The sequence below is a fragment of the Triticum dicoccoides genome, chromosome 7B (assembly GCF_002162155.2).
Source record: "Triticum dicoccoides isolate Atlit2015 ecotype Zavitan chromosome 7B, WEW_v2.0, whole genome shotgun sequence".
Taxonomy (NCBI): domain Eukaryota; kingdom Viridiplantae; phylum Streptophyta; class Magnoliopsida; order Poales; family Poaceae; genus Triticum; species Triticum dicoccoides.
The window spans coordinates 116,652,708-116,680,221 of NC_041393.1; the positions used below are offsets into that span (position 1 = coordinate 116,652,708).

The window sequence follows — 27,514 nt, forward strand, 5'->3', positions numbered from 1 at the left end:
AAAAAAACCCAGCCACTGAAATGCTGACGCGTGGATGCCTTTTGATCCCGGTTGGTGCCACCAACCGGGACCAAAGGCCCTCCTGCCTGGGCTCGGCGCACCGGCCACGTGGAGACCCATCTGTCCCGGTTCGTGTTAGAACCGGGACTAAAGGTCTAGGGCATTAGTAACGACCCTTTAGTCCCGGTTCAAGAACCGGGACAAAAGGCCCTCACTAACCGGGACTAATAGGGGTTTTTCTACTAGTGAGTGTACTGAGTTTTACATGTTTGGATCTCAAAACCAAAATGCAATGTGAGCCGTTGATAGAGTCAATCCGATGGCTGAAAATTGTGGGATTCGCAGCTACATTACGAGCTACAGTACTGGCGAACATACCACTGAATTCTAGAACCATCACTATATACCAATGTAGGAAAAGTTTCACTTGCCTAAGATTATCCATTTATGCATGTAACTGGTCAAGGTACACACACCGGCAGAGCGTCCGCAACGCGCACACTAATCGCGTCAGGGAGAAGTTGGAAGCTTTCAAGAAGTTGCAAAGTAAGCTGAGTGTAGTACGAGATCCTAATACTAAGCATGTAAAGCTTTATATACAGGACTGAACCCCTTTTTTCAGGCAACATATATACAAAACAGAATGGCTACAATAATGAACTGGATCAAGCTTTACATGCGAAGGTACCATGTTTGAAGGGAGCAAGGAGTGTATCCATGAATTGAACTTTGCACGCATATTTAAATGACGTGCAAAGCACGTAGTACAATTTACTAGTATTGACTTGTTGAGTAGTCTGAATTAAGTGGTGCCTAACCCTAACATAGCATGCCCCATATTTTTGTGATTTACCACTAGTGCGGAGTATTTGGTGACCTCAGCCTACAAGAGACAATTTCCTAGTGCCACACAATCATCAATGCAATGCATAATTTTAAAGGTTTGGGAACCCGTAAGACGTAAATTCTTTGTGTAGCTCATCTCCCAAAATAGGGATTTGGACAAAGTGTCGTCTTTAGTGGCAAGGATGGCCAAACCTTGGCATTTTCTCTATTTGCGAATGAATGCCCAAATGGCTTGACTCGTCTTCTCTTCCAATACAACTACACGCTTCGCACGTGGTGAATGTCAGATGCTTGGCTTTGGCTTTTCAGCCGTGACATGTCCCTATTGGTGATGAATATCTCAGTTAAAGATTGGTGGCTCACCGATTTATTTGGCAAAATTTCATACGCGGATCATCGAATGAAGGTCATGGTGACCCTCGTGATGCATATCCACTAGACAATTTGGAATGAGGGAAACAAAGACATTTTCGAGGTGTTTCCACGATGCCGTCCATCATCCTCTCGGAGATCAGAAATCGGGTAGGATATTAGGCAAGACCCATGCCAAGCATTTTGCTGGTGGAGTGGACCTTCGTACTCTTTTTTTGCTTACTTCTCTTTTCTTATATGCGAGGCACTCTTAATCAATGGAACGTGGCAAATATTTTCCCTCCATTCCGAGGAAGAACTTGAAGCAATTTTCTTTTTTTATTTTGCAAATATGTAATTTTCCTTTTCCGAACATGGAACGTAAGTTTTTCTTTTCTTTTTTTTTGCGGGAAAAACTTGGAAGATAAGTTTCTTGGATACTTTAGAATAAAAAGCACGAGATATGCCATGTTTTTCTGTTAGTTGTCCATCAACGACATCCAAATTAATGACATTAGTGCCCGAAGCTCATAAGTCTTTTTTTTTTTTGTTGAGGGGGTCATAAGTCATATCTTGATGTGTCAATATGCACCGGGCTGCCGCCAACAAAAAACAACTCCACGACACTGAAAGCCAGAACGGATGTGCATGATCACTAATCGGCTGTGAACAATTTCTCCATGGGGGGCAAGCAACCACTTACCCCTGAACTTTCATTTTCATCCACCAAATCACCACATCAAATCAACCGGTTCACACAACCGTAATCCAAATCCAAATCCGTCCCACATGCCATCCACAAAACAAAATAAAAACACATGTGAGCAGTGAGCACAAGACAAAAGGGGAATATGCTGCCTACCTATCCATCAACCCATCATCTATCGGTGACAGATAGAGATGCCATGCCGAGTATCGGTGTATCGCCATATGGTTGATCCCCAGCCGTCCCTTCCACTACTGGCTGCGCGCGCTGTGCCGGGCGGGCGATCAATCTCTTCTCTCGGACGGCCATAACGCACCATGCGGTTCGCCGTCAGATTCCTGCGCTGCAGGGTCATTGTTGCAGGGAAAGAAACGAACGCCGGCAGTCTCCGGCCGTGATAGCGAGGCCAGACATGAGATGGGGTGGTAGGACAGGGAAACGGAGGGATAATGACGATAGTTGCCGGCCTTTCGAGGAAAATGTGTGGATGGAGCCTGAGGTGGCCGTCGTCGATGGTAACGGTCTTTTGGGAGGGATTGCAACTCCCACGACATATCTAGGTATGCTTTGGAATAATCAACAGTGCTTCTGATCACCATGTTCTTACCTTAGTGCGTGCGTGTACGGATAGCTAGCTGGTGGTGTGTCAGGAAGGCACTTAATTAGGCAACAGTCAAACGTGTGTTTTCGAAACGTTTCATGGCGGAGAGCTCTGGAACATGGTCTCCGTTAGCTACCGTAGTCGTCTGAGTTCACATTGTCCTGCCAACGTTTTCAAATTTTCGTCCTGCAACACAAATAAATGGATCAGACGACTATGCTTCTCAGCGTGGTAGTGGTTAAACCGTTTGCTTATAGGCGACGCCAGTCAGGAGCATGCATCACTAGAGCCATGGACTTGTGGTGGTTGACGCCTGAGAAACACATGGGCCACGCACGACGTTAACATGCATGGAGTCGCGCACACACAAAGGATCAGCTAAGAGCTTAGCCGGCCGGCCAAAGGATCATCCAAGGACGACCCGGCGCTGTACGAAGGATCCATCTCGCCGGCCGGCGTGGCACATGAGGTGAAACGTATCACGCCGCACTCCGGCGCTAGCTAATGCTTGTACCCATCAGGGGGGTTGTGTGGGCTTGGAATTCCGGGAGCTTTTGGCTCGACATCCATCGGTCAGCGATCATTAGTTGCTGGTGAGGTCTCGGGGTAACTTCACATGCATGGTGTGTCTTTTTTTCTTTTTTGCGAAAAAGATCAAGTATATTACTATAACAGTTCACCAACAGTGCAAAGCATCTCAACATACTAAAAATCACATCGAGATTCAAAGACCACTCAACGGCCACTATTGCCGTCAGAAGGAGCCGCCGACGCGTCGCTGTCTCCTCTCCTTTATCGGAGCCAGCTTGACCTTGTCGATGATAGCTAGGAAGTCTTCATGCACGTGCCCAAAAGGACCGGCGCCTTGGACCGGCAGTTGTCGTCATTAAACCCTTGCATAGATCTGAAGCACCTGACACCAAATCTCGCCACATGACGAGAAACTCTAACCTCACCGTCTCAAGGAGACGGCTGGAATCTACGTCGGAGATGTGTCAACTACATCTAGACAGACGAAATCGAGTAGGAGTAGAACCTGAAAGAAAACTCAAAGAAAAAGGGTTGTCATCCGCTCGAACGCCGCACCTGCAAGAACTAAAAATTCCTAACCTATTCAACCAACTGGAGCTGAGGCACCAGGCTTCCCTTCCACGGCCGGCCGCCGGAGTGGAAGGCATATGGGAGACAAATCTATGAGCTCACCAGTGAAACCTGAAGGGGAAAGTTTACCCTAGCCACTGTATTAGGAAGAAAAATATGTATATATGTAATCTATACATGCATGGATCGGTATGGTGTGTCTTTGTTGTTCCCTTGCATCGATCCTACTTTTTTGTAACTTAATTCCCTTCGTCCAAAAATATTTATTATAGAAATAGATAAAAATGCGTGTATATCTAGAACTAAAATACATCTAGAAACATCCATTTTCTCGACAATACTGTCATGGGCACTAAAAATGTCTTGTAAGAAGTTACATTTAGTATATCATTCTGGCCGTTTGTTTATGGTGTATCGCGCACCATGTACCGCGTGTCAACATACAGATCCCTTTGCCTTTGGACGAGCATTCATTATGAGGCGATGGAAAGTCCAAATGATGGAGCGATCATTAGCGCATTATAGCGACAAGACGACTGAGGCCTAGGTCGTTTTGGGTCATATTTTATTAGAGTTGTGCAATGCCTGTTTACCCAGGAGAGATCACTTTTAATATAATAATATTGTCGGGTGTTTATAGTGGAGATGAATCACTTTTGTTGATCATCCACAGAATCTGGTGCCAGTATTTTATGCGGCGGACGTGGAAATCTTTTTCGCTTTTGTCTGTCAATTCTCGCCGAGTTTCACCTCGCGGGTGACTTGGAAAGACAGGGAGTCCATTCGCGGCCTTGATCGATCGACATCTTGTTGAACACGACGCATGGAAAAAATGTAAGGTAAAGTGGTATGGGCTGTTGAAATATATTGCCCGCCTTTCTTCATCAGTTCGGATTTTTGAATGAGTTGGCTGGAGTATGAATTCAATACGGGCAGTGAGATGGCAAGCCCGATACATTTCCGTCGGATTAAAAGCTGTGTTATGTAATTTCAAAAAAAAAATTGTCATGTGAGCGTTGATGGCTTGGCTTTGAAAAAGGGTCCTTGGACGATTTCGGCCTCAGATGTGAGCGTTGAGGTCGTATCTGGTGCAATACTGCAATCACGTCATTATATTACCTGCACACACTGATATGCATGTGTCGCCCATTATATTTTTCTTCCTTTTCAAGACCACTGGCTTTACACGCGGTCCTTTATTCAATTACTCGATGCTTATTTTATACAGAAGAGTTTGAGACGTCCACAATCATGTGCCAATGATCGTGAAAGAGCTTTTTATTCCCCCAAATTAAAGTCTACGCATGGCATGGACAAACAAAAAGAAACGGCTCCTTATGAAAAGGAAACTCCAGCGGAAGAAACAAACAAAGATGCATCTCTGAAATTTCGTAAAATGAAATAAAAACCAGTCGGGTCTCTGTAAGGTGCTTGATTACTCGCATCAAGCTCATTTTATATACTCTAAGAAGAAATACGGATTTGCCCAATAACTATTTGCATCACGGGCGAACAACAACAGAAAACACCCTAAAACAAACTAGATGCACTCATCATTCTGCTACTATGTGCACGTCAGATGGTCCGTCGTCATCCACCAATTTCAACCCATTTCCCTGTTCCATTAGCAGCAAGTGCAACAACAACGGATGATTGACCGAGTTACCTGGTACCTTGAACAAAAGCAACGATGCTTTTTGGTGCGTGCGTGATCTGGTCGGCGGATGGGCATGGCGTACGCCGTAAACCAAGTGTTCCGCCAGATCACCTCTTGAAAGCTCTGTAAACCACCGAGCTCCGCACCAAATTTCGCGTCTTCTTCTGGTTCCAGGCCAGGACAAATCTGCCGTCGTATTCTTACTGTTGTGCACACAAGGACATGTCTCCATGATGCTGACATCCATTTGTATATAGTCGTGTCAGGATGCGCCCTAGCATCTCGTGTGCACTACCACGGCTAGCTTTTGCCGCGAGTCGGGTTATTCTAAGGGTATTTTTTTCTCTCTTTTTGACAGCCAGGCTTTTGCATCTTCTAGAGCGAAATCTCAGTGGCATGCGGATGTGGTGGTTGGTGTTGCACGTGTGTGCGTGTGCACGCATCAGGTAAAAACAGATGCATACGACGGGAGCACCAGCGGATTTCCGGCAACGCCATACATATTCTGGGCTTTGGGCTTTTTCTCTCCGTCGCACAACAAAGCCTAGAGGCAGTAGGCCCACACGAGACGCACATGCTGGCCCAAGAGCCTAGGTCAGGGCTTTACACACTTGGACAGTCCTTAAAAATTACTGAGTGGACCTAAGGAAACAAGTCGACCACACAAGAAAAGAACAGATATCTTAATACCATCTTAAAACGCATGCACACTACAGAGTGGAGCAAGCTCCAAAATCTCAAAATCGTCGTATCCTACCTCCTTTTACATATCGCTTACATGTCAGCATTTTCAGTTTACAGCAAACCAGGCAGGCAGGGCCAAGATGATTTACCTCTTCTTTCCCAAGAGGTCACCTCGGCGCTTAGCCTCTCTCTCCGCTGTCTGGACGTAGAATTCAGCCCCGAGCATGTCGTTTATCTCGACATTTGATGATACGCTCGCTTCCGCGGTCTGAATTATCAGCTCGACGGTCAGAGTGAATCCTAGGGCTGAAAGCACGCGCACAGCATTGGCAAGACGGCAAATGTGTCTCCTTGTTTCTATTGGGGTAAAAGTCTCCGCTTCAGCGCTCAGCTTCTGTTCGTCTTCCTTCAACTCAGCAATTTCACGCACCACGACGTGCTCACCGACCCAGATGAAACCGTTGCAGCCAAGGATCAGGTCCACGTCATACTGCTCTAGATGATGGAAATGCAGCTTCCGGCGTTTTACCAGATACGCAGGCACCGTGAGCAATTGACCTCTCTGAAGCTGCATTAAGAAACTCAAGGCTATTCAATAACAAGTATCAACACATTAACATTGTTTCGATTCTGAAAAGATGAGATTGTAACTCCAGCAGTCAAACACAAATCATCAATCAATCTAAGTCATTATCAACAGTGCAAACAATACAAGGTATCAGGACTATACATTTGCTTGCTTTGCATTACTGCACAGGGTAATCAACATCAACTAGCATGCACATTAAGAGGTAGCAGATTTTTTTTCCCTGAGGACAATGGCAAGAGCTCTAGTGTCAAAAAACGTCTTATATTTTGATATGGAGGGAGTATTAAATAAGTTCAAAATAACTACAAGAGCCAGATTACAAAGGCGACACTTTCACAATATTGCATAACTAATCTGGGGGGCATTGAAAGGAACAGATTCATCGCATACAATGGCAACGTAACAACATAACCTAAACTGGCAGGGCACTGCGCAATAATAGTAGCCGACAAAGAGTTGGTCTGGCATTTACCTTTCCATATTTTTGACTCCTTGCTTGTAGATGAAGAGATCCATCATGTTGGAAACCACGAACTTCAGCCTGATAAATGATTTCATGCAAAGTAGTAGCCTCAGATTTTGAATTACTGATCCAGTACAAAAGCAATAGAGAGGCTGACAAACTATAAGAAATGAGAAAGGACATAGACAAGCCATATTTCCGATATCATGAGCTTCCCTGGGGAAAAACATTAAAATGAAATGCACAGAAAACTTGAAGCTTGGATACATGAATAAACTGAAGGCAATAAAACACAGAATGCCTAATTCAGGAATCCTTGCGTGTCAGAAAACAAAATGCGTTGATTACCAAAGCCATCAGGAACTAGTTCAAAAATGCAGAGCAAAAATGTTCACGCGAGAACTCTGTGCTGTACCAACTAACAAATCATGGTAGTCCACTAACCAGATACAGAAAACTTAAAAAAAACAGAACGGTGCATACAGCCAAATAGACACATGATGTCTCAAATTTCATAACTCAACAATCAGATTAATTTTGACTGTACAACAGTCAGATTAATTCCAGCATCAGATGAGACCAACAGACTGGTCCAACAGTATAATCTATGAGGATTCACAATCAGCAGTGAACAAAGATTAGCCATATAAATAGCAGGAAAAATCTAACACAGCGAGGCGACTCGTAATCAGCTGGGAGCCTTGGATAAAGATGCAACTGTCCATACTGTTTTTGCCGCCCTTGAAACTCTGCAGACAGCTCTTGATGTGGTCATCCCTAGTATTGTGCATGTATTTTTTTCTGAACCACCCAAACTATAAGCCGAGCAGGAGGCAAGGGAGGCAAGCTGTGGAAAAGTGCCTAGATAAATTGATGTGAAGTACAAGGTGGAATGGGAACGGCTGAAGCATGTTGTTTTGATGCCTATGGCACAGACGATAAGCACTTGACACTTTCTGGTCTAAGTTGTTTTGATGCCTGTATAATTGGAAGGGCTGAAGCATGTTGTGCCCAGTCATGTTTCGCTTAAGAAGTTAAAAACCTGAAAAGCCATGGTAGATGGCGTGAAACTGTGTGCTCTGTGCACCCATATTTGGATTTGTTTTTTCAAAGAGGTGTGCTGGTGTTGATTCCCAGGATGCGAGGTTGGTTCTGTTCTAGAAATTAGCAAGGGCCACATTTGGGGCGTGTTCGGTAGTGGCCTGGCTTCTCAAATCCTCGACTCCACGTGTGGAGTCCAGCCGAACGCGGCCACTCCTGGAGTTTAGCGAGAGAAGCCGGTGCGGAGCGTAGTGCATTTTTCTAGGAGTTGCGGAGCTGGTCATTCCGAGCTCCCAGCTTCTCGAGGAGTTGGAGTTGGGTCAAATTACGTGGGAATGGCACCGCCAAGTGAGCGCACCGGTTCGCGTCTTATTTCGCGAGCGACACATCCAGCGAGCGCCAAGGGATTTCCTCCCTAGTCAGGCCATATCCACCGATAGAGAAGCTCCTGATGGCCCAGCCCATCTTTCCCACACCTTTTGGAGTGCCAGCCTGCTCCTGATGAGCCACAAAGGGGCGATTTTATGGGCTTCAGGTTCGCTCCCTTGTGCGAGCGAGAAGCGGTGACACCGAACAGATTGGTAGCTCCGGGATGATCATGAGAAGCTGGAGCCGGATTCCTGGAGTTGGAGTTGAGGATTTATCGTCCATGGAGGGCTACCGAACACGCCCTTGGTATGCTCTTCCACTGTCGTGATTTCTCATATCCTATTCACTGTGCACTGTTTATATTTTCCATTTCCAGTTTCTAGTCCATGCAACACTCGATTTCACTTCTGTTCCATCTATTTACTACCACCATTCCGATCTGCTATTACTTATATTTTCCATCTATTTGTTACTTTGTTTAGAGTGTACGCTTTACATCTATTAGTTCCTCCACAGCTACACATCTTGGCCACCGTATGCTTCTGCCAGTTCCTACCACTTAGTCATAAATAATTATATTGGTCCACCCGGTTGCAAGATTCCTTCTATCTTCTACTTCTAGCCAAACCCATCTACTAATTTGCTGCTGCTTGCAAAGTGAAAGATCAGGGTTTCCAAAAGCCTCATATGCAATTTGAGTCGTACGATTCTGAATTAAAACAGGAACAATCACTGATCGAATGGTGTAGTAGCGAAAATGATGGCTCAACCTGATATCAACAAGATGACAAACAGAAGCAGAAGAAAATACTCCAGGACTAATAAATGCATTTGCAGTGAACACGTGCGGAGAAATATGACAAGCTGAACTCTTTGACAGCATTGTTCATTCGTATTTAGTGTTACATATGTAAGCAACAAACATAAATTCAATCATAGATAAGGGGAATGGAGTGTGATACTTACGCAGACAACATCATTTTCTTCAAATATACTCCGCATATTAAGCTCATCAACCGCAGTTCTTCTTCTCTAATATTGGGATAGGAACAAAATATCAATTAAAAAACATTTTAGAATAATCAATAGTGACACATGTAACGTACTCCCTCAGTTTCGTAACATAAGATGTATTATGAAAATCGTTAGGACAAGGGTTTGACCAACAATTCTATATATATATCTATATCTATACCTACTAATAAAGGCAGGTGATATTCTTGGTTTGGTTTGGTCCATCGGGTATTTTTGCAAAAAAAATAACTGACGTTTTTGTGCAATCAACCCGCACTCCATGACGTAATTTAGGAAAAAGAAACGTTTCGAGCTACCATCGTGGGCCGGCCCTTCTGCAGCGAAAAATAATTCTTGGTGTGGAGGGATCGAACCCACGCCTCCCCTTTAGGGTCGCAAGGAAAGAACCAGCTGGGCTGGCTTTCACTTCTGTCCAAAATAAGGATTCGCTTATATTAATTAATAGTACCACCTCGCTGCTTTAAACGAAATTCCACCAATTTATATGTCAGCAACTAGGACAATCAACAAGCCTCCTCAGGAATTGAAGGTAAATTTGCCAGAGACACCCAATAAATAATGACATACATGGCAAGAAATAAAAGAGAGGCCTGATAAAGATAGAATATGCGCTATAAAAGAAATAAAAGAGAGGACGCAGAGGAGATTCGATAAAGATGGGATGTTGCGCTATTTCTCCTATAAAAGAAATAAAAGAGAGGACATGTATGACAAGAAATAAATAGTGTGATGAAATAGGGGCCAGTACCTGCGACATGTATGGCAAGAAATACATAGTGATGAAATAGACCATATCAAATGCAGCAATCTATGAGGACAAAAAATGTGTTGAACAACACCAACATCTTGTTTCAGACAGGTTGTAAACAACAAACCAAGTGACCCGTTAGCAAAGGGGTGGGTAAATTATCAGACAGACAATGTTGATGAACAACATTGGGCGAGCATAGAGGAGGCATGAGGAGTTCCGGAGCGACGTTTGACGTCAGAGTGAAGAGAGGACGAGCTCGGGACGGCGGCGCAAGGATGAGCTTGAGGTCGTGGAGCGGAGCCAGGAGCGGGAATGCTGTTGAACATGCCCTAAGCTGGTGATGCTGGAACTGGAAACCGACCATGATGTCATGTCTCCGTAGTGTGCTAATGTATCATCTTCTGTTCTTGTCCATTTCTTTTACCCGTACCAACACCCCTTTTGCTAGTACTCTATTAATATGTACTTTATGTGATACTCCTTCCGATCCATATTAATTGTTGCTGCTTTAGTAAAACTTTCCGTACTCCCTCCGATCCAAATTAATTGTCGCTGCTTTAGTACAACTTTGTTGGTCAAATTATGGGTGGTTTTGAATACAAATCCAATGATATAACATTTATCTCACTCCAAGTGTATCTTAATAGACTAATTGTTGGTCAAACCATTGCTTAGCAAATCATACACCATGCCCATACACAAGGAAAAGAACGGAGTACCAAAGATGACAGTCACTGGTCTGTTTTAGCATGATGCAGCATTTCATTCTAAAATCAGAGAGAAACAGGTAAGTAATATTTCCAGCAAACCATGAAATTCCATGTTAGCTTACTGTTAAGTCAGCTAGAGAGGGTGCTTTGATGCATGTTGAATTATCTGTTGACATAGTACATGGGATTATTTGCCTTGCAGATTCTATTGTGAGGATACCCCTGTGTACAGCTGCTGCCCTTTCAAACAAACTTTGGGAGTTCACACGGTAAAGGTGCAGAATAGCATACCTGAATTCCATCAGGCAAATTCATCGAAGAAAGCATCAAAACGGCATCTTGGCTAAAGTTTATCTCCAACCGCCAGCGCTTTGGAGCAATCTTGAAGAAAAAAATCAACACAGTATCTGATACTGGTCAGAAATGAAATGCATTATTTGCATGGGGGCTGAACAAGCAGAAAATAAATCACACTGTGACGGCATGACTAAACTAACAGCTAGATTTGCCACACCCTTATTCAGATGGCCAGGTATTCAAAAGTAAATGACATGTGCCAGGATACCGATACAAATAAGTGGATCTACTACCCTATAAAATATAGCGGAACCAATTGCCCGATCCATGTATATGCTATAGAGATCTGGTTAAACACATTTCCAATTTTTAACAATGTCCAACGATACTCGTAGTTTAAAACTCAAGCTTTAAGCCAAATTGTAGAGCATTGCCATGCATTCCTGGCAGAAACCATGTCATAGAAATGAGAAGAATGTTGAAAGAGTGACACAAAGTGCACATACCTCGATGACACGGCCAACTATAATATCACCAACCTCTGGCTTATACCTGATAAGGTCGAAGAGAACAAAATGAGCCTTTCAGGTACCAGAACTAATTACAAACTCAATGCCTTACTCCCGGCTCTACAATAAGTCAATTAATATAACAAGCTATAATAAGCCCAGATACCTACAGTTTAAGCCGGCACAAATCATAAGCACCCCAGCTTTAATCCAACACACTAATATTTCAGTATGAAACTATAGTACCTCACCATGAGAACTGCACTTGTCCATTCATCGAGTCAACCCCGAACCCGCTAATTCATTCATATGCACACCGTAATACTTAGTACAATAGCAGCGCCACAGCATTGCGAGGATTATCCAGCAGGAACACAGAAATGGCATTTGCTGGAAACTGACACAGCAGTGAAAAGAAGGAAGGCAGGGGGACAATACCTCGCCCGGAGCGTCCGGACGTAGACGAGCTTGTTGACCCGCTCCACGACGCCGCACAGCGTCGCCACCACCTCCCCATCCTGATCCGTCGTACCATGCCCTCTGCACGCCAAAAATACACACCCAACCAAAAAAATCAATCCGTCGTCCATCACCAAGCACGAGTGGGGAACGGATAGAGAGGGGAGGAGACGGGAAAGTATTACTTGAGGATGTTGTCCTCATGGTTGACGGGGATGTTGTCCGCGACGGTGACGGCGGCGGCGGACGCGGCCGCGGGGGCGAGGGTCTGGAGCTCGTGGAGGGCGGCCTCGAGGCGGACCCTCTGGGTCTGGTTCAGCGGGAGGTGGAGGTCTCTCATGGCCGGTACGCTGTGCCGGGAGCACTCAAGGAGAAGGAGGGATGCGTCGGCGGGTGGCGGGGGTCGGCGGCGATCGACGGCGGAAACTAGCAAAAACCCTAGTAAAACCTGCCCGGTCCACCCACCACCGTCGCGCTGAAAAGCCACTAGGTTGAGCCGGGCCGGTAACATGGAACCAAACTGGGCCTCACCCTTCAGGGCCAAGATGGGCCAGAACAAGAACGCAAGGACTAGGCGAGAGCTCCTATGTGACGCTCTTTGCGTCAAAGAGTTGACGTTTCGCTGAGGGCGGCTCACCTGGGCCGGCCCATTTGGCATTCGCAAGGTGAAAAAATGCGAAAACTGAGCGTGCTACCTCTGAGGATCGAACCCCCTGACTTTGATCTCATGCGCGCGCTGTGCTAGACACTGCGACGGGCTGGTTCTAGTGCTAGTAGTGCAGCGCAACACGTGAGGAAACTAACGACAGCGCCAAAAACGAAGGTTCACAAAAACTAAAGTCCCGTTGAGGGATCAAACCGAGGACCTCTTGCAAGAGAACCAGGTCACTAGCCACTGCAACTCCTAGGTGTCAATGTCTGAAATGGGAGCCTGCTCTATATGAACTATAAGCAGCAACATATGTAAAATAAAATAAATTTTGAACATGATTTTTTTGAAAGGTAAATATATTTTGAAACGAAAACATTTTAGAAATTGTGAACAAATTTTAAAACGTCAAACTTTTTTGAACATGGGAACATTTGTTGGGATTCTCAAACATTTTTTGAAAAAGGAACAAAATTTAAAACGAAAACGTTTTCAGGAATTTTTAAAAAGACACAAGCATTTTCTGAAAAACAGGAACAAAAATTGAAAACGAGAACATTTTTCAAAGTTACAAATTTATTTTCCAAAGCACGACATTTTTTCAATTTGTTAACAAATTGGCAAAGCTGGAACATTTTTTGAAATTCCCGAACATTTTTTGAATTTGTTAAATTTGTTCGTGTTTCTTTGTGAACAAATTTTGAAAGTGGGAATATTTTTAAAATTTGTTCGACAACATGAACATTTATGAAATTGTGAACAAAATTTGAAAGTGAGAACATTTTTTGAATTTATGAACAAATTTGCAAAACGTGCACATACTAAAAATTGAAAATGAGAACATTTACTGATTTTTAAAATGCAAACATATATTTAAAATTTTGGAACATTTTTTGTATAAGAAGTGAAAACATATATGAAGTTCTATACTTTTTTGGAATTTGTGAACAAAATTTCAAATTAGGAACACTAAAAATATATGAACAAAATCTAAAAAGTGCAATCATTTTTTAAATTTCGGAATGTCTGTTGAAAAAGAAAAGTAAACTTGAACAGGAAAAAAGAAAAATGAAATAAATTCAAAAGAAAAGAAAATAAAACAAAAATAGAAACAGAAAAATGAAAAAAGAAAAGCCAAAAACAAAAAAGGAGGGTAAAGAAAAATGAAAAATGAACAGAAATATACAAATAAAAAATTATTACAGGAACCTTCTAGAAGGTTCCCAAAATTGGAGAAAACCAGCTGGAACCTTCCAAAACATTCCCAAAACCGGGTTCGATGTAAAGCACGCCTAGCTTTTAAATGGGTCGGCACGTCTGTGTGCGGCGCCTCGACAATTTGACGTGAAATGCGTCAAATAGGAAAATTCGTACTAGGCATCGGGGCGCCGACCCAGAGTTTCTGCCTGTCGCGCCCTAGCCGCCCGATGCAGTGAGTCGGGTCTGTCCAATCTGCATCTCAACCCTCGACTCGTTCTTGTTCCTTCGGTCAATGCTTCCAAGAAAAGGCAATGGCTCCGCTCACGTGTCTGGTGTCCCTCCCCGTTGACGCTCCTTACGTGCACCAGTGTCGCTTGTTCTCAGTGTGGTCCGTCCCCAGTTGCAGCACCCCTGGTTCGTCGTGGCTCCGCCGCAAGCAGGTCCTATCGGGCGAAGGTCGTAGTTCCGACAAAGGAGTGCCACCCCGTGGAGCTTGCAGCAATGTCGTTCATCGTCGAAGGCCGCATCTCCGGAGAAAGTCGTCTAGTAGTTCAACACCAGTCCTTGGAGTTCATAACCGCTGCGGCTCCGCAATGAAGTGGTCGTAGTAGTCGGTTGCATCAAAATAGTTGAAGCTTTTCATGTCAATGAGTGTAGCTTTTTGGTTGTGTACTCGCAGGTTGAAGCTTTCTGTAAAGCCAGTTGAAGCTTTCCATAAAGTGAGATGAAGCTTTTCAATTCAACAGCTGAAGCTTTCCAATTCAATGGTTGTAGCTTTTTTTATTTCGTAGAGGTCGAATGAAAATTTCTCTATTTCGTGAGATGAAACTTTTTCAAATACGATTTGAATCTTTCACATGAACAGTTGTAGCTTTTTTTAGTTGCATGGGTGGTCTGTCGAAGCTTTTTCAAACTACGGTTGAAGCTTTTCATATGAACGATTGTAGTTTTTTTAATTGCACGGTATCCGGATGAAGCTTTATATATCGTGGGTTGAAGCTTTCAAATCAAACCGTTGTAGCTTTTTGGGTCATTGGTTGCAGCATTGGTGGAGGAGCAAAAATGCTTTCAAATTCATTTCAAGAGAAGTTGGTTGCAGCGGTGGGGGGAGGAGGTCGTGCCGGCGTGCTTGTAGCATCTCCGGTGGGCGGTTCCAACACGTATGCAGCTGCTCATAGACGGCATATCCCATGGCGGCTTCTAACTCCGGCTCGTCGGGGCGGAAGGAACCTGCAGGGGCATTGGACGAAGTGGGTGTGGGCGCTAAGGTTGGAGGTAGGGACTTGCGCAGGATTAAGGCTAGCCAGCGGTGGGATCCGAAGGAGGAAAACGAGGAGCGTGGTCACCAGCAGCCGGCTGAGAGAGAGAAGGGATCGGGAGAAAGAAGGCAGAGGAAGAATAAGATACGGTGGGGCAGGGTGATGTGCGAGAAGTATGATGGGGCCTCAACCGCGTGGCTCACGCGCGACCAGCCCGAAGATTCAGCCCATCCAATGGGCACAAGCATTTACTAAATCTATTTGGCGCAGAGGTCACTAGTTAGAGAACAACTTAATGGAGGATTGTCTCAAGAAAAAATTTAAGTGCAGGTTTACCCCTTGTGGAGACATGCTGGGTCACTTTTGGTGTTCTGAGAGTATCTCTACTCCTAAAGGAGGAGTTTGTACGTCATTTGTACCTCCCTGCACCCCTCAATCGTCTCCCCTCCCCACCTTCTATCTTTTCCTATTCCCACCTCCTACTGGTTTTATATGTTGTTTTTCCTAATCTAAGCTGGTGAAAATAGGCCCAAATAAGAAGTCACTCGTTCCTGGCATCGCACGAGTTGCTCCTCTTCTCCCATGCACGATGTAGTTGCCACTTTCTCTGCGACCACACCTAATCCGCCCCAATCCGATCAGTTGGCCCTTCTCCGTGGTCCTCGGTGTCGGCGTCGGCGAGCAGCACGTATTGCCTCTTGCAGATGACACGTCCTCCAATGATTGTTCCTTCTCACCTCGTGCGCCCCCACACCTTGAGCACTATATTTTCTAGCAGCACTTCTACTACTATTACTTTTGCATAGACATAAAGTCGACGAGTTCCAATATTTTCATGTTTTGTTTTGATGGATGTTGTGGTTCTTCATTGAGTCTGGTACACGTAAAGATAGTGGGAGGAGGAGAAGGAGGATGAAGTCAAAGCGTGGTTTAATAGTAGAAAAAATATCAACAATGTTGCCTAATGTGCATGAGGATACTAAAGATGTATGTCCAACACAATTAATGTTGAACCACTAACTTATTTATATTCCCTTCACACTGCATGTGTCAATCGCCATGGAGCCCATTCTCCTTGCATGCCTCCTCCCCCTTCATAGCGGTGGCGGGTTGACACAAACATGGGGGGAGGGGATCAGAGTGCAGAGAGGGCCGGTTGGCGGGGGACTCCTCCTTCCACACGAAGGTGAGGTGGGCATCATTCAGTTTTAAAGGAGAGGGCCCTAGGAGCGGGAAACTGAGCGGGAAGGGGAGAGTTTGGCAGAAAAAGGGAAGGATGTGTCGTGGGGGTGAGGTTTTTGTATTGGATTTGCGTATTGGAGGTAACATGGTGGATAGTTTGAATAACCGCATTTCTCGCCCCACATATGCGCTTTATTTGGGAAAGCTCGGACTGTCTCGATGGTTGAATTTTTGGGAGCCTAATGGGAGCCCGTTTGATGTCTAAACACGCCTTAAAGTATGAGGGAGAAATGAGCTGCAACTTTAGATATGGTCTTAATCAATTGTCTGATTCATTTATATGCATTGTAGCCTGTAGCAACGCACGGGCGTTCTACTAGTTCTAAATGGTGTGTCATGTTGCCTACTTGGTGTTCTTTTGGGATTTCTTTTTTTTATTTTCGTGTACGTGTTTTCAAGTTCAGATGAGTTTCTTTCAAGTCTTTTATGATTTTGAAGCAAAATCATGGATTTTCTGCGTAAAAACAAACTGTGTTTTGAGAGAATTACATATTTGCTTGTCATGGAGGCATAGTTGTGCTTCTCAAAAAGGGAAAAACTATGTATCTTCACAAGAAGCACATATTTGCTTCTTATGGGTTTGCTTCCGCGAGAAACGTAGCTCGGAAAGACACACATTTGCTTTCAGGCGAGCTTTGCTTCTTGGATACGGCTCGGGGGAATGTCCTGCCTGTCTTGCTGAGCGACGAACAGGGACATCCTCACAAGCATGCGTGCTGCTGCCTCCCCGCGTCATCCTATTGTTTGTTTTTCCCAATAAAAAGCAACCGCGATGAGCAACATCCAAAAAATGGGAAGAAAAGCCAGCGACAAACCCGAAAGAAGCGAAAACAAAACATCGAGAAACAAAGCGATAATAAAAGTTCCAACATAATTATACATAGACTCATACATGAAAGGTAGACATCATGACGGGTTCGACTACTCTCATACATGAAACAAAACATCATGGCTCGTACAACTACATCTGTACATCACATGACAACTGCGGATACTCAAATGCTCTAGTGCTCTGCCTGCACTGTTGGGTCCTCTCCTAGATTGGACTCAGATCCTGAACTAAAGACGTTAATCGAGACATCTGGGTTAAAGGTAACACGATGGCGCTGCCTCGAGGGCTTTGTTGGGGAACGTAGCAGAAATTCAAAATTTTCCTATGAGTCACCAAGATCTATCTATGGAGAAACTAGCAACGAGGGGAAGGAGAGTGCATCTACATACCCTTGTAGATTTCTAAGCGGAAGCGTTCAAGAGAACGGGGTTGAAGGAGTCGTACTCGTCGTGATCCAAATCACCGGAGATCCTAGTGCCGAACGGACGGCACCTCCGCATTCAACACACGTACATCCCGGTGACGTCTCCCATGCCTTGATCCAGAAAGGAGAGAGGGAGAGGTTGAGGAAGACTCCGTCCAGCAGCAGCACAACGGCGTGGTGGTGATGGAGGAGCGTGGAAATCCTGCAGGGCTTCGCCAAGCACCGCGGGAGAGGAGGAGTAAGAGAGGTAGGGTTGCGCCAATAGAGGAAGAAACTCATGTCTTGGGCAGCCCCCACAACTCAACTATTTATAGGGGGAGCGGAGGGGGCTGCGCCCCCTCTAGGGTTCCCTCCCCAGGGGTGGCGGCAGCCCCAGATGCCATCTGGGTGGCGGCTAGAGGGGGAGAAGGGGGAGGCGCACCCAGGGTGGGCCTTAAGGCCCATCTGCCCTAGGGTTTGCCCCCTTTCCCACTCTTCCTGCGCCTTGGGCCCCTTGTGGGGGGCGCACCAGCCCACCTGGGGCTGGTCCCCTCCCACACTTGGCCCATGCAGCCCTCCGGGGTTGGTGGCCCCACTTGGTGGACCCCCGGGACCCTCCCGGTGGTCCCGGTACGTTACCGATAAAACCCGAAACTTTTCTGGTGACCAAAACAGGACTTCACATATATAAATCTTTACCTCCGGACCATTCCGGAACTCCTCGTGATGTCCAGGATCTCATCCGGGACTCCGAACAACATTCGGTAACCACATACAAACTTCCTTTATAACCCTAGCGTCATCGAACCTTAAGTGTGTAGACCCTACGGGTTCAGGAACCATGCAGACATGACCGAGACGTTCTCCGGTCAACAACCAACAACGGGATCTGGATACCCATGTTGGCTCCCACATGTTCCACGATGATCTCATCGGATGAACCACGATGTCAAGGACTCAATCGATCCCGTATACAATTCCCTTTGTCTAGCGGTATAGTACTTGCCCGAGATTCGATCGTCGGTATACCGATACCTTGTTCAATCTCGTTACCGGCAAGTCTCTTTACTCGTTCCGTAACACATCATCCCGTGATCAACCCTTTGATCACATTGTGCACGTTATGATGATGTCCTGCCGAATGGGCCCAGAGATACCTCTCCGTTTACACGGAGTGACAAATCCCAGTCTCGATTCGTGCCAACCCAACAGACACTTTCGGAGATACCTGTAGTGCACCTTTATAGCCACCCAGTTACGTTGTGACGTTTGGTACACCCAAAGCATTCCTACGGTATCCGGGAGTTGCACAATCTCATGGTCTAAGGAAATGATACTTGACATTAGAAAAGCTTTAGCATATGAACTACGATCTTTGTGCTAGGCTTAGGATTGGGTCTTGTCCATCACATCATTCTCCTCATGATGTGATCCCGTTATCAACGACATCCAATGTCCATGGTCAGGAAACCGTGACCATCTGTTGATCAACGAGCTAGTCAATTAGAGGCTTACTAGGGACATGGTGTTGTCTATGTACCCACACATGTATCTGAGTTTCCTATCAATACAATTATAGCATGGATAATAAACGATTATCATGAACAAGGAAATATAATAATAATAACCAATTTATTATTGCCTCTAGGGCATATTTCCAACAGTCTCCCACTTGCACTAGAGTCAATAATCTAGTTCACATCGCTATGTGATTAACACTAATAGGTCACATCGCCATGTGACCAACATCCAAAGAGTTTACTAGTGTCACTAAACTAGTTCACATCACCATGTGATTAAGACTCAATGAGTTCTGGGGTTTGATCATGTTTTCCTTGTGAGAGAAGTTTTAGTCAACGGGTCTGCAGTATTCAGATTCGCATGTACTTTGCAATTCTCTATGTCATATTGTAAATGTTGCTTCCACGCTCCACTTGAAGCTATTCCAAATGGTTGCTCCACTATACGTATCCGGTTTGCTACTCAGAGTCACTCGGATAGGTGTTAAAGCTTGCATCGACGTAACCCTTTACGCCGAACTCTTTGTCACCTCCATAATCGAGAAACATGTCCTTATTTACTCCAAGGACAATTTTGACCGCTGTCCAATGATCCATTCTTGGATCATTCTTGTACCCCTTGACTGACTCATGGCAAGGCACACTTCCGGTGCGGTACACAGCATGGCATACTATAGAGCCTACGTCTGAAGCATAGGGGACGACCTTCTTCCTTTCTCTCTATTCTGCCGTGGTCGAGCTTTAAGTCTTAACTTCATACGTTACATCTCAGGCAAGAACTCCTTCTTTGACTGATCCATCTTGAACACCTTCAAGATCATGTCAAGGTATGTGCTCATTTGAAAGTATTATTAAGCATTTCTATCCTATAGATCTTGATGCTTATTGTTCAAGTAGCCTAATCCAGGTTTTCCATTGAAAAACACCTTTCAAATAACCCTATATGCTTTCTAGAAATTCTACATCATTTCTGATCAACAATATGTCAACAACATATACTCATCAGAAATTCTATAGTGCTCCCACTCACTTCTTTGGAAATACAAGTTTCTCACAAACTTTGTATAAACCCAAAATCTTTGATCATCTCATCAAAGCGTACATTCCAACTCCAAGATGCTTACTCCAGTCCTAAGAAGGATTGCTAGAGCTTTGCATACTTATTAGCGTCTTTCAGGATTGACAAAACCTTCTGGTTGTATCACATACAACCTTTCCTCAAGTATAACGTCGAGGAAACAATGTTTTGACATCCTATCTGCAAGATTTCATAAATCATGCAGTAATTGCGAATATAATCCCAACAGATTCTTAGCATCGCTACGAGTGAGAAAGTCTCATCGTAGTCAACTCCTTGAACTTGTCGGAAAACATCTTAACGACAAATCGAGCTTTCTTAATGGTGATACTTACCATCATTGTCTGTCTTCTTCTAAAATCCATCTGTACCCAATAGCCTTACGAGTTACGACCATCAAGTAGTTCTTCCAAAGTCATGGATCCTTTCTCGGATTTTATGGCCTCAAGCCATTCATGGAATCCGGGCCCACCATCGCTTCTCCATAGCTCGTAGGTTCATTGTTGTCTAGCAACATGACCTCTAAGACAGGATTGCGTACCACTCTGAATTCTTTTGAGAGAAACTTTTCCTCGAGAAAGGACCTGTTTCTAGAAACAATTACTTTTGCTTCCGGATCTGAGATAGGAGGTATACCCAACCATTTTGGGTATCCTATGAAGATGTATTTATCCGTTTTGGGTTCGAGCTTATCACGATGAAACTTTTTACATAAGCGTCGCAGCCCCAAACTTTTAAGAAACGACAACTTAGGTTTCTCCAAACCACAGTTCAAACGGTGTCGTCTCAACGGAATCACGTGGTGCCCTATTAAAGTGAGTGTGGTTGTCTCTAATGCCTAACCCATGAACGATAGTGGTAATTCGATAAGAGACATCATGGTACGCACCATATCCAATAGGGTGCAACTATGATGTTCGGACACACCATCACACTATGGTGTTCCAGGCGGTATTAATTGTGAAACAATTTCCACAATGTCTTAATTGTGTACCAAAGCTCGTAACTCAGATACTCATCTCTATGATCATATCATAGACATTTTATCCTCTTGTCATAATGACCTTCAACTTCACTCTGAAATTACTTGAACCATTCAATAATTCAGACTTGTGTTTCATAAAGTAAATATATAGTATCTACTTAAATCATCTGTGAAGTAAAACATAACGATATTCACTGCATGCCTCAACACTCATTGGACTGCACACATCAAAGTGTGTTACTTCCAACAAGTTGCTATCTTGTTCCATCTTACTGAAAACGAGGCTTTTCAGTCATCTTGCCTATGTGGTATGATTTGCATATCTCAAGTGATTCAAAATCAAGTGAGTCCAAACGATCCATCTGGATGGAGTTTCTTCATGCGTATTACACCAATATGACTTACATGGCAGTGCCACAAGTAAGTGGTACTATCATTACTATCTTATATCCTTTTTGGCATGAAAAATGTGTATCACTACGATCGAGATTCAATAAACCATTCCTCTTAGGTGCTAGACCATTGAAGGTGTTATTCAAATAAACAGAGTAACCATTATTCTCCTTAAATGAATAACCGTATTGCGACAGACATAATCCAATCATGTCTATGCTCAACGCAAACACCAAATAACAATTATTTAGGTTTAACACCAATCTCGATGGTAGAGGGAGCGTGCGATGCTTGATCACATCAACCTTGGAAACACTTCCAACACGTATCGTCAGCTCACCTTTAGCTAGTCTCCGTTTATTCCGTAGCTTTTATTTCGAGTTACTAACACTTAGCAACCGAACCGGTATCTAATACCCTGGTGCTACTAGGAGTACTAGTAAAGTACACATTAACATAATGTATATCCAATATACTTCTATCGACCTTGCCAGCCTTCTTATCTACCAAGTATCTAGGGTAATTCTGCTCCAGTGGTTGTTCCCTTTATTACAGAAGCACTTAGTCTCGGGTTTGGGTTCAACCTTGGGTTTCTTCACTGGAGCAGCAACTGATTTGTCGTTTCATGAAGTGTCCCTTCTTGCCCTTGCCCTTCTTGAAACTAGTGGTTTCACCAACCATCAATAATTGATGCTCCTTGATTTCTACTTTCACGGTGTCAAACATCGTGAATACCTCAAGGATCATCATATCTATCCCTGATATGTTATAGTTCATCACGAAGCTCTAGCAGCTTGGTGGCAATGACTTTGGAGAAACGTCACTATCTCATCTGGAAGATCAACTCCCACTCGATTTAAGTGATTGTTGCACTCAGACAATCTGAGCACAAGCTCAATGATTGAGCTTTTCTCCCTTATTTGCAGGCTAAGAAAATTGTCGGAGGTCTTATACCTCTTGACGTGGGCACGAGCCTGAAATCCCAATTTCAGCCCTCGAAACATCTCATATGTTTTGTGACGTTTCGAAAAACGTCTTTAGTGCCTCAACTCTAAACCGTTTAACTGAACTATCACGTAGTTATCAAAACGTGTATGTCTGATGTTCACAACATCCACAGACGACGATTGGGGTTCAACACACTAAGCGGTGCATTAAGGACATAAGCTTTCTATTGTCCGCATAATCGCTACTGTCAACTTTCAACTATATTTTCTCTAGGAACATATCTAAAACAGTGGAACTAAAGCGCGAGCTTACGACATAATTTGCAAAGATCTTTTGACTATGTTCAGGATAATTAAGTTCATCTTATGAACTCCCACTCAGATAGACATCCCTCTAGTCATCTAAGTGATTACATGATCCGAGTCAACTAGGCCGTGTCCGATCATCACGTGATACGGACTAGTCATCATCGGTGAACATCTTCATGTTGATCGTATCTACCATACGACTCATGCTCGACCTTTCAATCTCTTGTGTTCCGAGGCCATGTCTGTACATGCTAGGCTCGTCAAGTTAACCTAAGTGTTTTGCGTGTGTAAATCTGGCTTACACCCGTTGTATGTGAACGTAAGAATCTATCACACCCGATCATCACGTGGTGCTTCGAAACGACAAACTTTCGCAACGGTGCACAGTTAGGAGGAACACTTTCTTGAAATTTTAATGAGGGATCATCTTATTTACTACCGTCGTTCTAAGCAAATAAGATGCATAAACATGATAAACATCACATGCAATCAAATAGTGATATGATATGGCCAATATCATATTGCTCCTTTTGATCTCCATCTTCGGGGCTCCATGATCATCATCGTCACCGGCATGACACCATGATCTCCATCATCGTGTCTCCATGAAGTTGTCTCGCCAACTTATTACTTCTACTACTATGGCTACCGGTTAGCAATAAAGTAAAGTAATTACATGGCGTTGTTTAATGACACGCAGGTCATACAATAAATAAAGACAACTCCTATGGCTCCTGCCGGTTGTCATACTCATCGACATGCAAGTCGTGATTCCTATTACAAGAACATGATCAATCTCATACATCACATATCATTCATCACATTCTTCTTGGCCATATCACATCACACAGCATACCCTGCAAAAACAAGTTAGACGTCCTCTAATTGTTGTTTGCATGTTTTACGTGGCTGCTATGGGTTTCTAGCAAGAACGTTTCTTACCTACGCAAAACCACAACGTGATATGCCAATTGCTATTTACCCTTCACAAGGACCCTTTTCATCGAATCCGTTTCGACTAAAGTGGGAGAGACTGGCACCCGCTAGCCACCTTATGCACCAAGTGCATGTTAGTCGGTGGAACCTGTCTCACGTAAGAGTACGTGTAAGGTCGGTCCGGGCCGCTTCATCCCACAATACCGTCGAAACAAGATTGGACTAGTAACGGTAAGCATATTGAACAAAATCAACGCCCACAACTACTTTGTGTTCTACTCGTGCAAAGAATCTATGCAATAGACCTAGCTCATGATGCCACTGTTGGGGAACGTAGCAGAAATTCAAAATTTTCCTACGAGTCACCAAGATCTATCTATGGAGAAACTAGCATCGAGGGGAAGGAGAGTGAATCTACATACCCTTGTAGATCGCTAAGCGGAAGCGTTCAAGAGAACGGGGTTGAAGGAGTCATACTCGTCATGAGCCAAATCACCGGAGATCCTAGTGCCGAACGGACGGCACCTCCGCGTTCAACACACGTACAGCCCGGTGACGTCTCCCATGCCTTGATCCAGCAAGGAGAGAGGGAGAGGTTGAGGAAGACTCCGTCCAGCAGCAGCACAACGGCGTGGTGGTGATGGAGGAGCGTGGCAATCCTGCAGGGCTTTGCCAAGCACCGCGGGAGAGGAGGGGTAAGAGAGGTAGGGCTGCGCTAATAGAGGAAGAAACTCATGTCTTGGGCAGCCCCCACAACTCAACTATTTATAGGGGGAGCGGAGGGGGCTGCGCCCCCTCTAGGGTTCCCTCCCCAGGGGTGGCGGCAGCCCCAAATGCCATCTGGGTGGCGGCCAGATGGGGAGAAGGGGGAGGCGCACCCAGGGTGGGCCTTAAGGCCCATCTGCCCTAGGGTTTGCCCTCTTTCCCACTCTTCCTGCGCCTTGGGCCCCTTGTGGGGGGCGCACCAGCCCACCTGGGGCTGGTCCCCTCCCACACTTGGCCCATGCAGCCCTCCGGGGTTGGTTTCCCCACTTGGTGGACCCCCGGGACCCTCCCGGTGGTCCCGGTACGTTACCGATAAAACCCGAAACTTTTCCGGTGACCAAAACAGGACTTCCCATATATAAATCTTTACCTCCGGACCATTCCGGAACTCCTCGTGACGTCCAGGATCTCATCCGGGACTCCGAACAACATTCGGTAACCACATACAAACTTCCTTTATAACCCTAGCATCATCGAACCTTAAGTGTGTAGACCCTACGGGTTCGGGAACCATGCAGACATGACCAAGACGTTCTCCGGTCAATAACCAACAGCGGGATCTGGATACCCATGTTGGCTCCCACATGTTCCACGATGATCTCATCGGATGAACCACGATGTCAAGGACTCAATCGATCCGTATACAATTCCCTTTGTCTAGCGGTATAGTACTTGCCCGAGATTCGATCGTCGGTATACCGATACCTTGTTCAATCTCGTTACCGGCAAGTCTCTTTACTCGTTCCGTAACACATCATCCCGTGATCAACCCTTTGATCACATTGTGCACATTATGATGATGTCCTACCGAGTGGGCCCAGAGATACCTCTCCGTTTACACGGAGTGACAAATCCCAGTCTCGATTCGTGCCAACCCAACAGACACTTTCGGAGATACCTGTAGTGCACCTTTATAGCCACCCAGTTACGTTGTGACGTTTGGTACACCCAAAGCATTCCTACGGTATCCGGGAGTTGCACAATCTCATGGTCTAAGGAAATGATACTTGACATTAGAAAAGCTTTAGCATACGAACTACGATCTTTGTGCTAGGCTTAGGATTGGGTCTTGTCCATCACATCATTCTCCTAATGATGTGATCCCGTTATCAACGACATCCAATGTCCATGGTCAGGAAACCGTGACCATCTGTTGATCAACGAGCTAGTCAATTAGAGGCTTACTAGGGACATGGTGTTGTCTATGTACCCACACATGTATCTGAGTTTCCTATCAATACAATTATAGCATGGATAATAAACGATTATCATGAACAAGGAAATATAATAATAATAACCAATTTATTATTGCCTCTAGGGCATATTTCCAATAGGCTTTCCCTCAAGGGTAGGTGCGGGATGAGATGGGAGCATGGGGGTTGCGGGGGTAGCGAGAAGAGACGCCCACTCAGCAGGCGCACTGTGAGGAGTCACAGTCGAGGTGCCTGAGCTACTCGGAAGAGTAACCAGGGAAACGGGCGAGCTAGAACCCGGCACAATATAAGGAGTAAATCCCATAGAAAGGGGAGTGGGATAGGACCTAGCGGCTACTAAAGCAATGCGAGCACGAGTCAAGTCTCAAGCCAGCTCGTGAATCAGAAGATAACTAGCAGTGATGTATCGAGAAAGGTGGCTAGTATCACTATCGAACACCGAATCAATGATAGGAAAACGGCCATGACCATCGTCGTGCAAGGATGGATAGTAGCGAAAACCTGAGTGAGTTTGCATACGAACCTTAGTATAGCGTAGCTCAACGAGGACCTCAAACGCAACAAACTGAATGGCCTGAGCGGCGGTGGAAGCAAAACCGCTCTAAGAGGTACGAGTGTAAGAGCCTGATGAAGAACTGATGCACAGAGTAACCACGGCGTGATACTCGTACACTGAGTCGGCTAGACGCTCCCGGTACACCCGATATGCTGGGTCGTCACCGTGAGGGTAAAGTCGATGCCATACATTCTAAAGAAGATGTGGCAAAGTTTATGGCAACAGCTCCAACTGGCACAAATACGATACTGGAGCCATCTACACTCACAACCATTAGTCAGTTAGAAATAATAATAAACCAAGAGCATGCAATGCAGCAACCAAATGCAAACACTATCAGCACTCAATTAGCACGCTAGCTAACGTTCAACTAACGTGTCAGTGGTCTAGCGTGTCCTACATTCAACGTGGCTCTGATACCAAGCATTGTGACACCCCGGCTCAGAGCAACCGGTTTACCTTGCATTGTCAGCCCAAAGATCAAGTCTTCTAGCAACACACAACATCTTGGTACAGAAAACAACCGCCTTATTGATGCTAGCGAAAACATAGTGCGATATTACATCAAGTAGCAAGGCCAGCAGCACACATGGTGCAACTGAATAATATGTATATTATTTAGTGAACATAAAGGGGCCTCGATCACGACAACTACGCGGCAGCGGGACGACGATGAAGCAGGACTCCATAGCATAGGGACACCGATGTGGACACGATCTAGACATGGCAACACTCCGATCCAGTTAGACTTTCCTGAAAGCAGGCATAACACGCCAGGTCAGTACATTGAATGTACTTGCAATCTCACAACAAGCATAAACATAATAACAAACAATATCATGACATTTAATCAAGTTGAATGCAGATAAAAACATACTACTGATGCAGTGCAAACAAACTTGTGCACCGAGTCCCTCGGACTCTCTTACCAACGGGTTACCTCGTAACCAAACGGTGATCATTCACGGATGACAAACGAAACCAACACTTTGGTTTCCACAACAAATAGTCTCACCTATCTCATTACTTAACCAGTGCCAAACATATAACTTAGTGT

General features: G+C 44.8%; 1 protein-coding gene across 1 annotated transcript; it reads right to left on the reverse strand.

The window, feature by feature from the left end:
* Positions 1–5,928: 5,928 nt before the first annotated feature.
* LOC119339019 (exosome complex component RRP4 homolog) lies at positions 5,929–12,629 on the reverse strand. Its single transcript, XM_037611207.1, has 7 exons — positions 12,355–12,629; positions 12,149–12,250; positions 11,708–11,753; positions 11,196–11,285; positions 9,375–9,440; positions 7,008–7,076; positions 5,929–6,514 (listed from the first exon to the last, which is right to left on the reverse strand). Exons 1-7 carry the CDS (start codon positions 12,507–12,509, stop codon positions 6,092–6,094), a joined length of 951 nt encoding a protein of 316 aa, XP_037467104.1. The 5' UTR covers positions 12,510–12,629; the 3' UTR covers positions 5,929–6,091.
* Between the last annotated feature and the right edge of the window lie 14,885 nt (positions 12,630–27,514).

Coding starts and splice junctions, on each gene's coding strand:
- LOC119339019 (XM_037611207.1), bottom strand. CDS start 12,509: ATGAGAGACCTCCACCTCCCGCTGAACCAGACCCAGAGGGTCCGCCTC. Junction 11,286..11,707: donor TAGTTGGCCGTGTCATCGAG/GTATGTGCACTT, acceptor TTTTTCTTCAAG/ATTGCTCCAAAGCGCTGGCG. Junction 9,441..11,195: donor ATTTGCCTGATGGAATTCAG/GTATGCTATTCT, acceptor TCCCAATATTAG/AGAAGAAGAACTGCGGTTGA.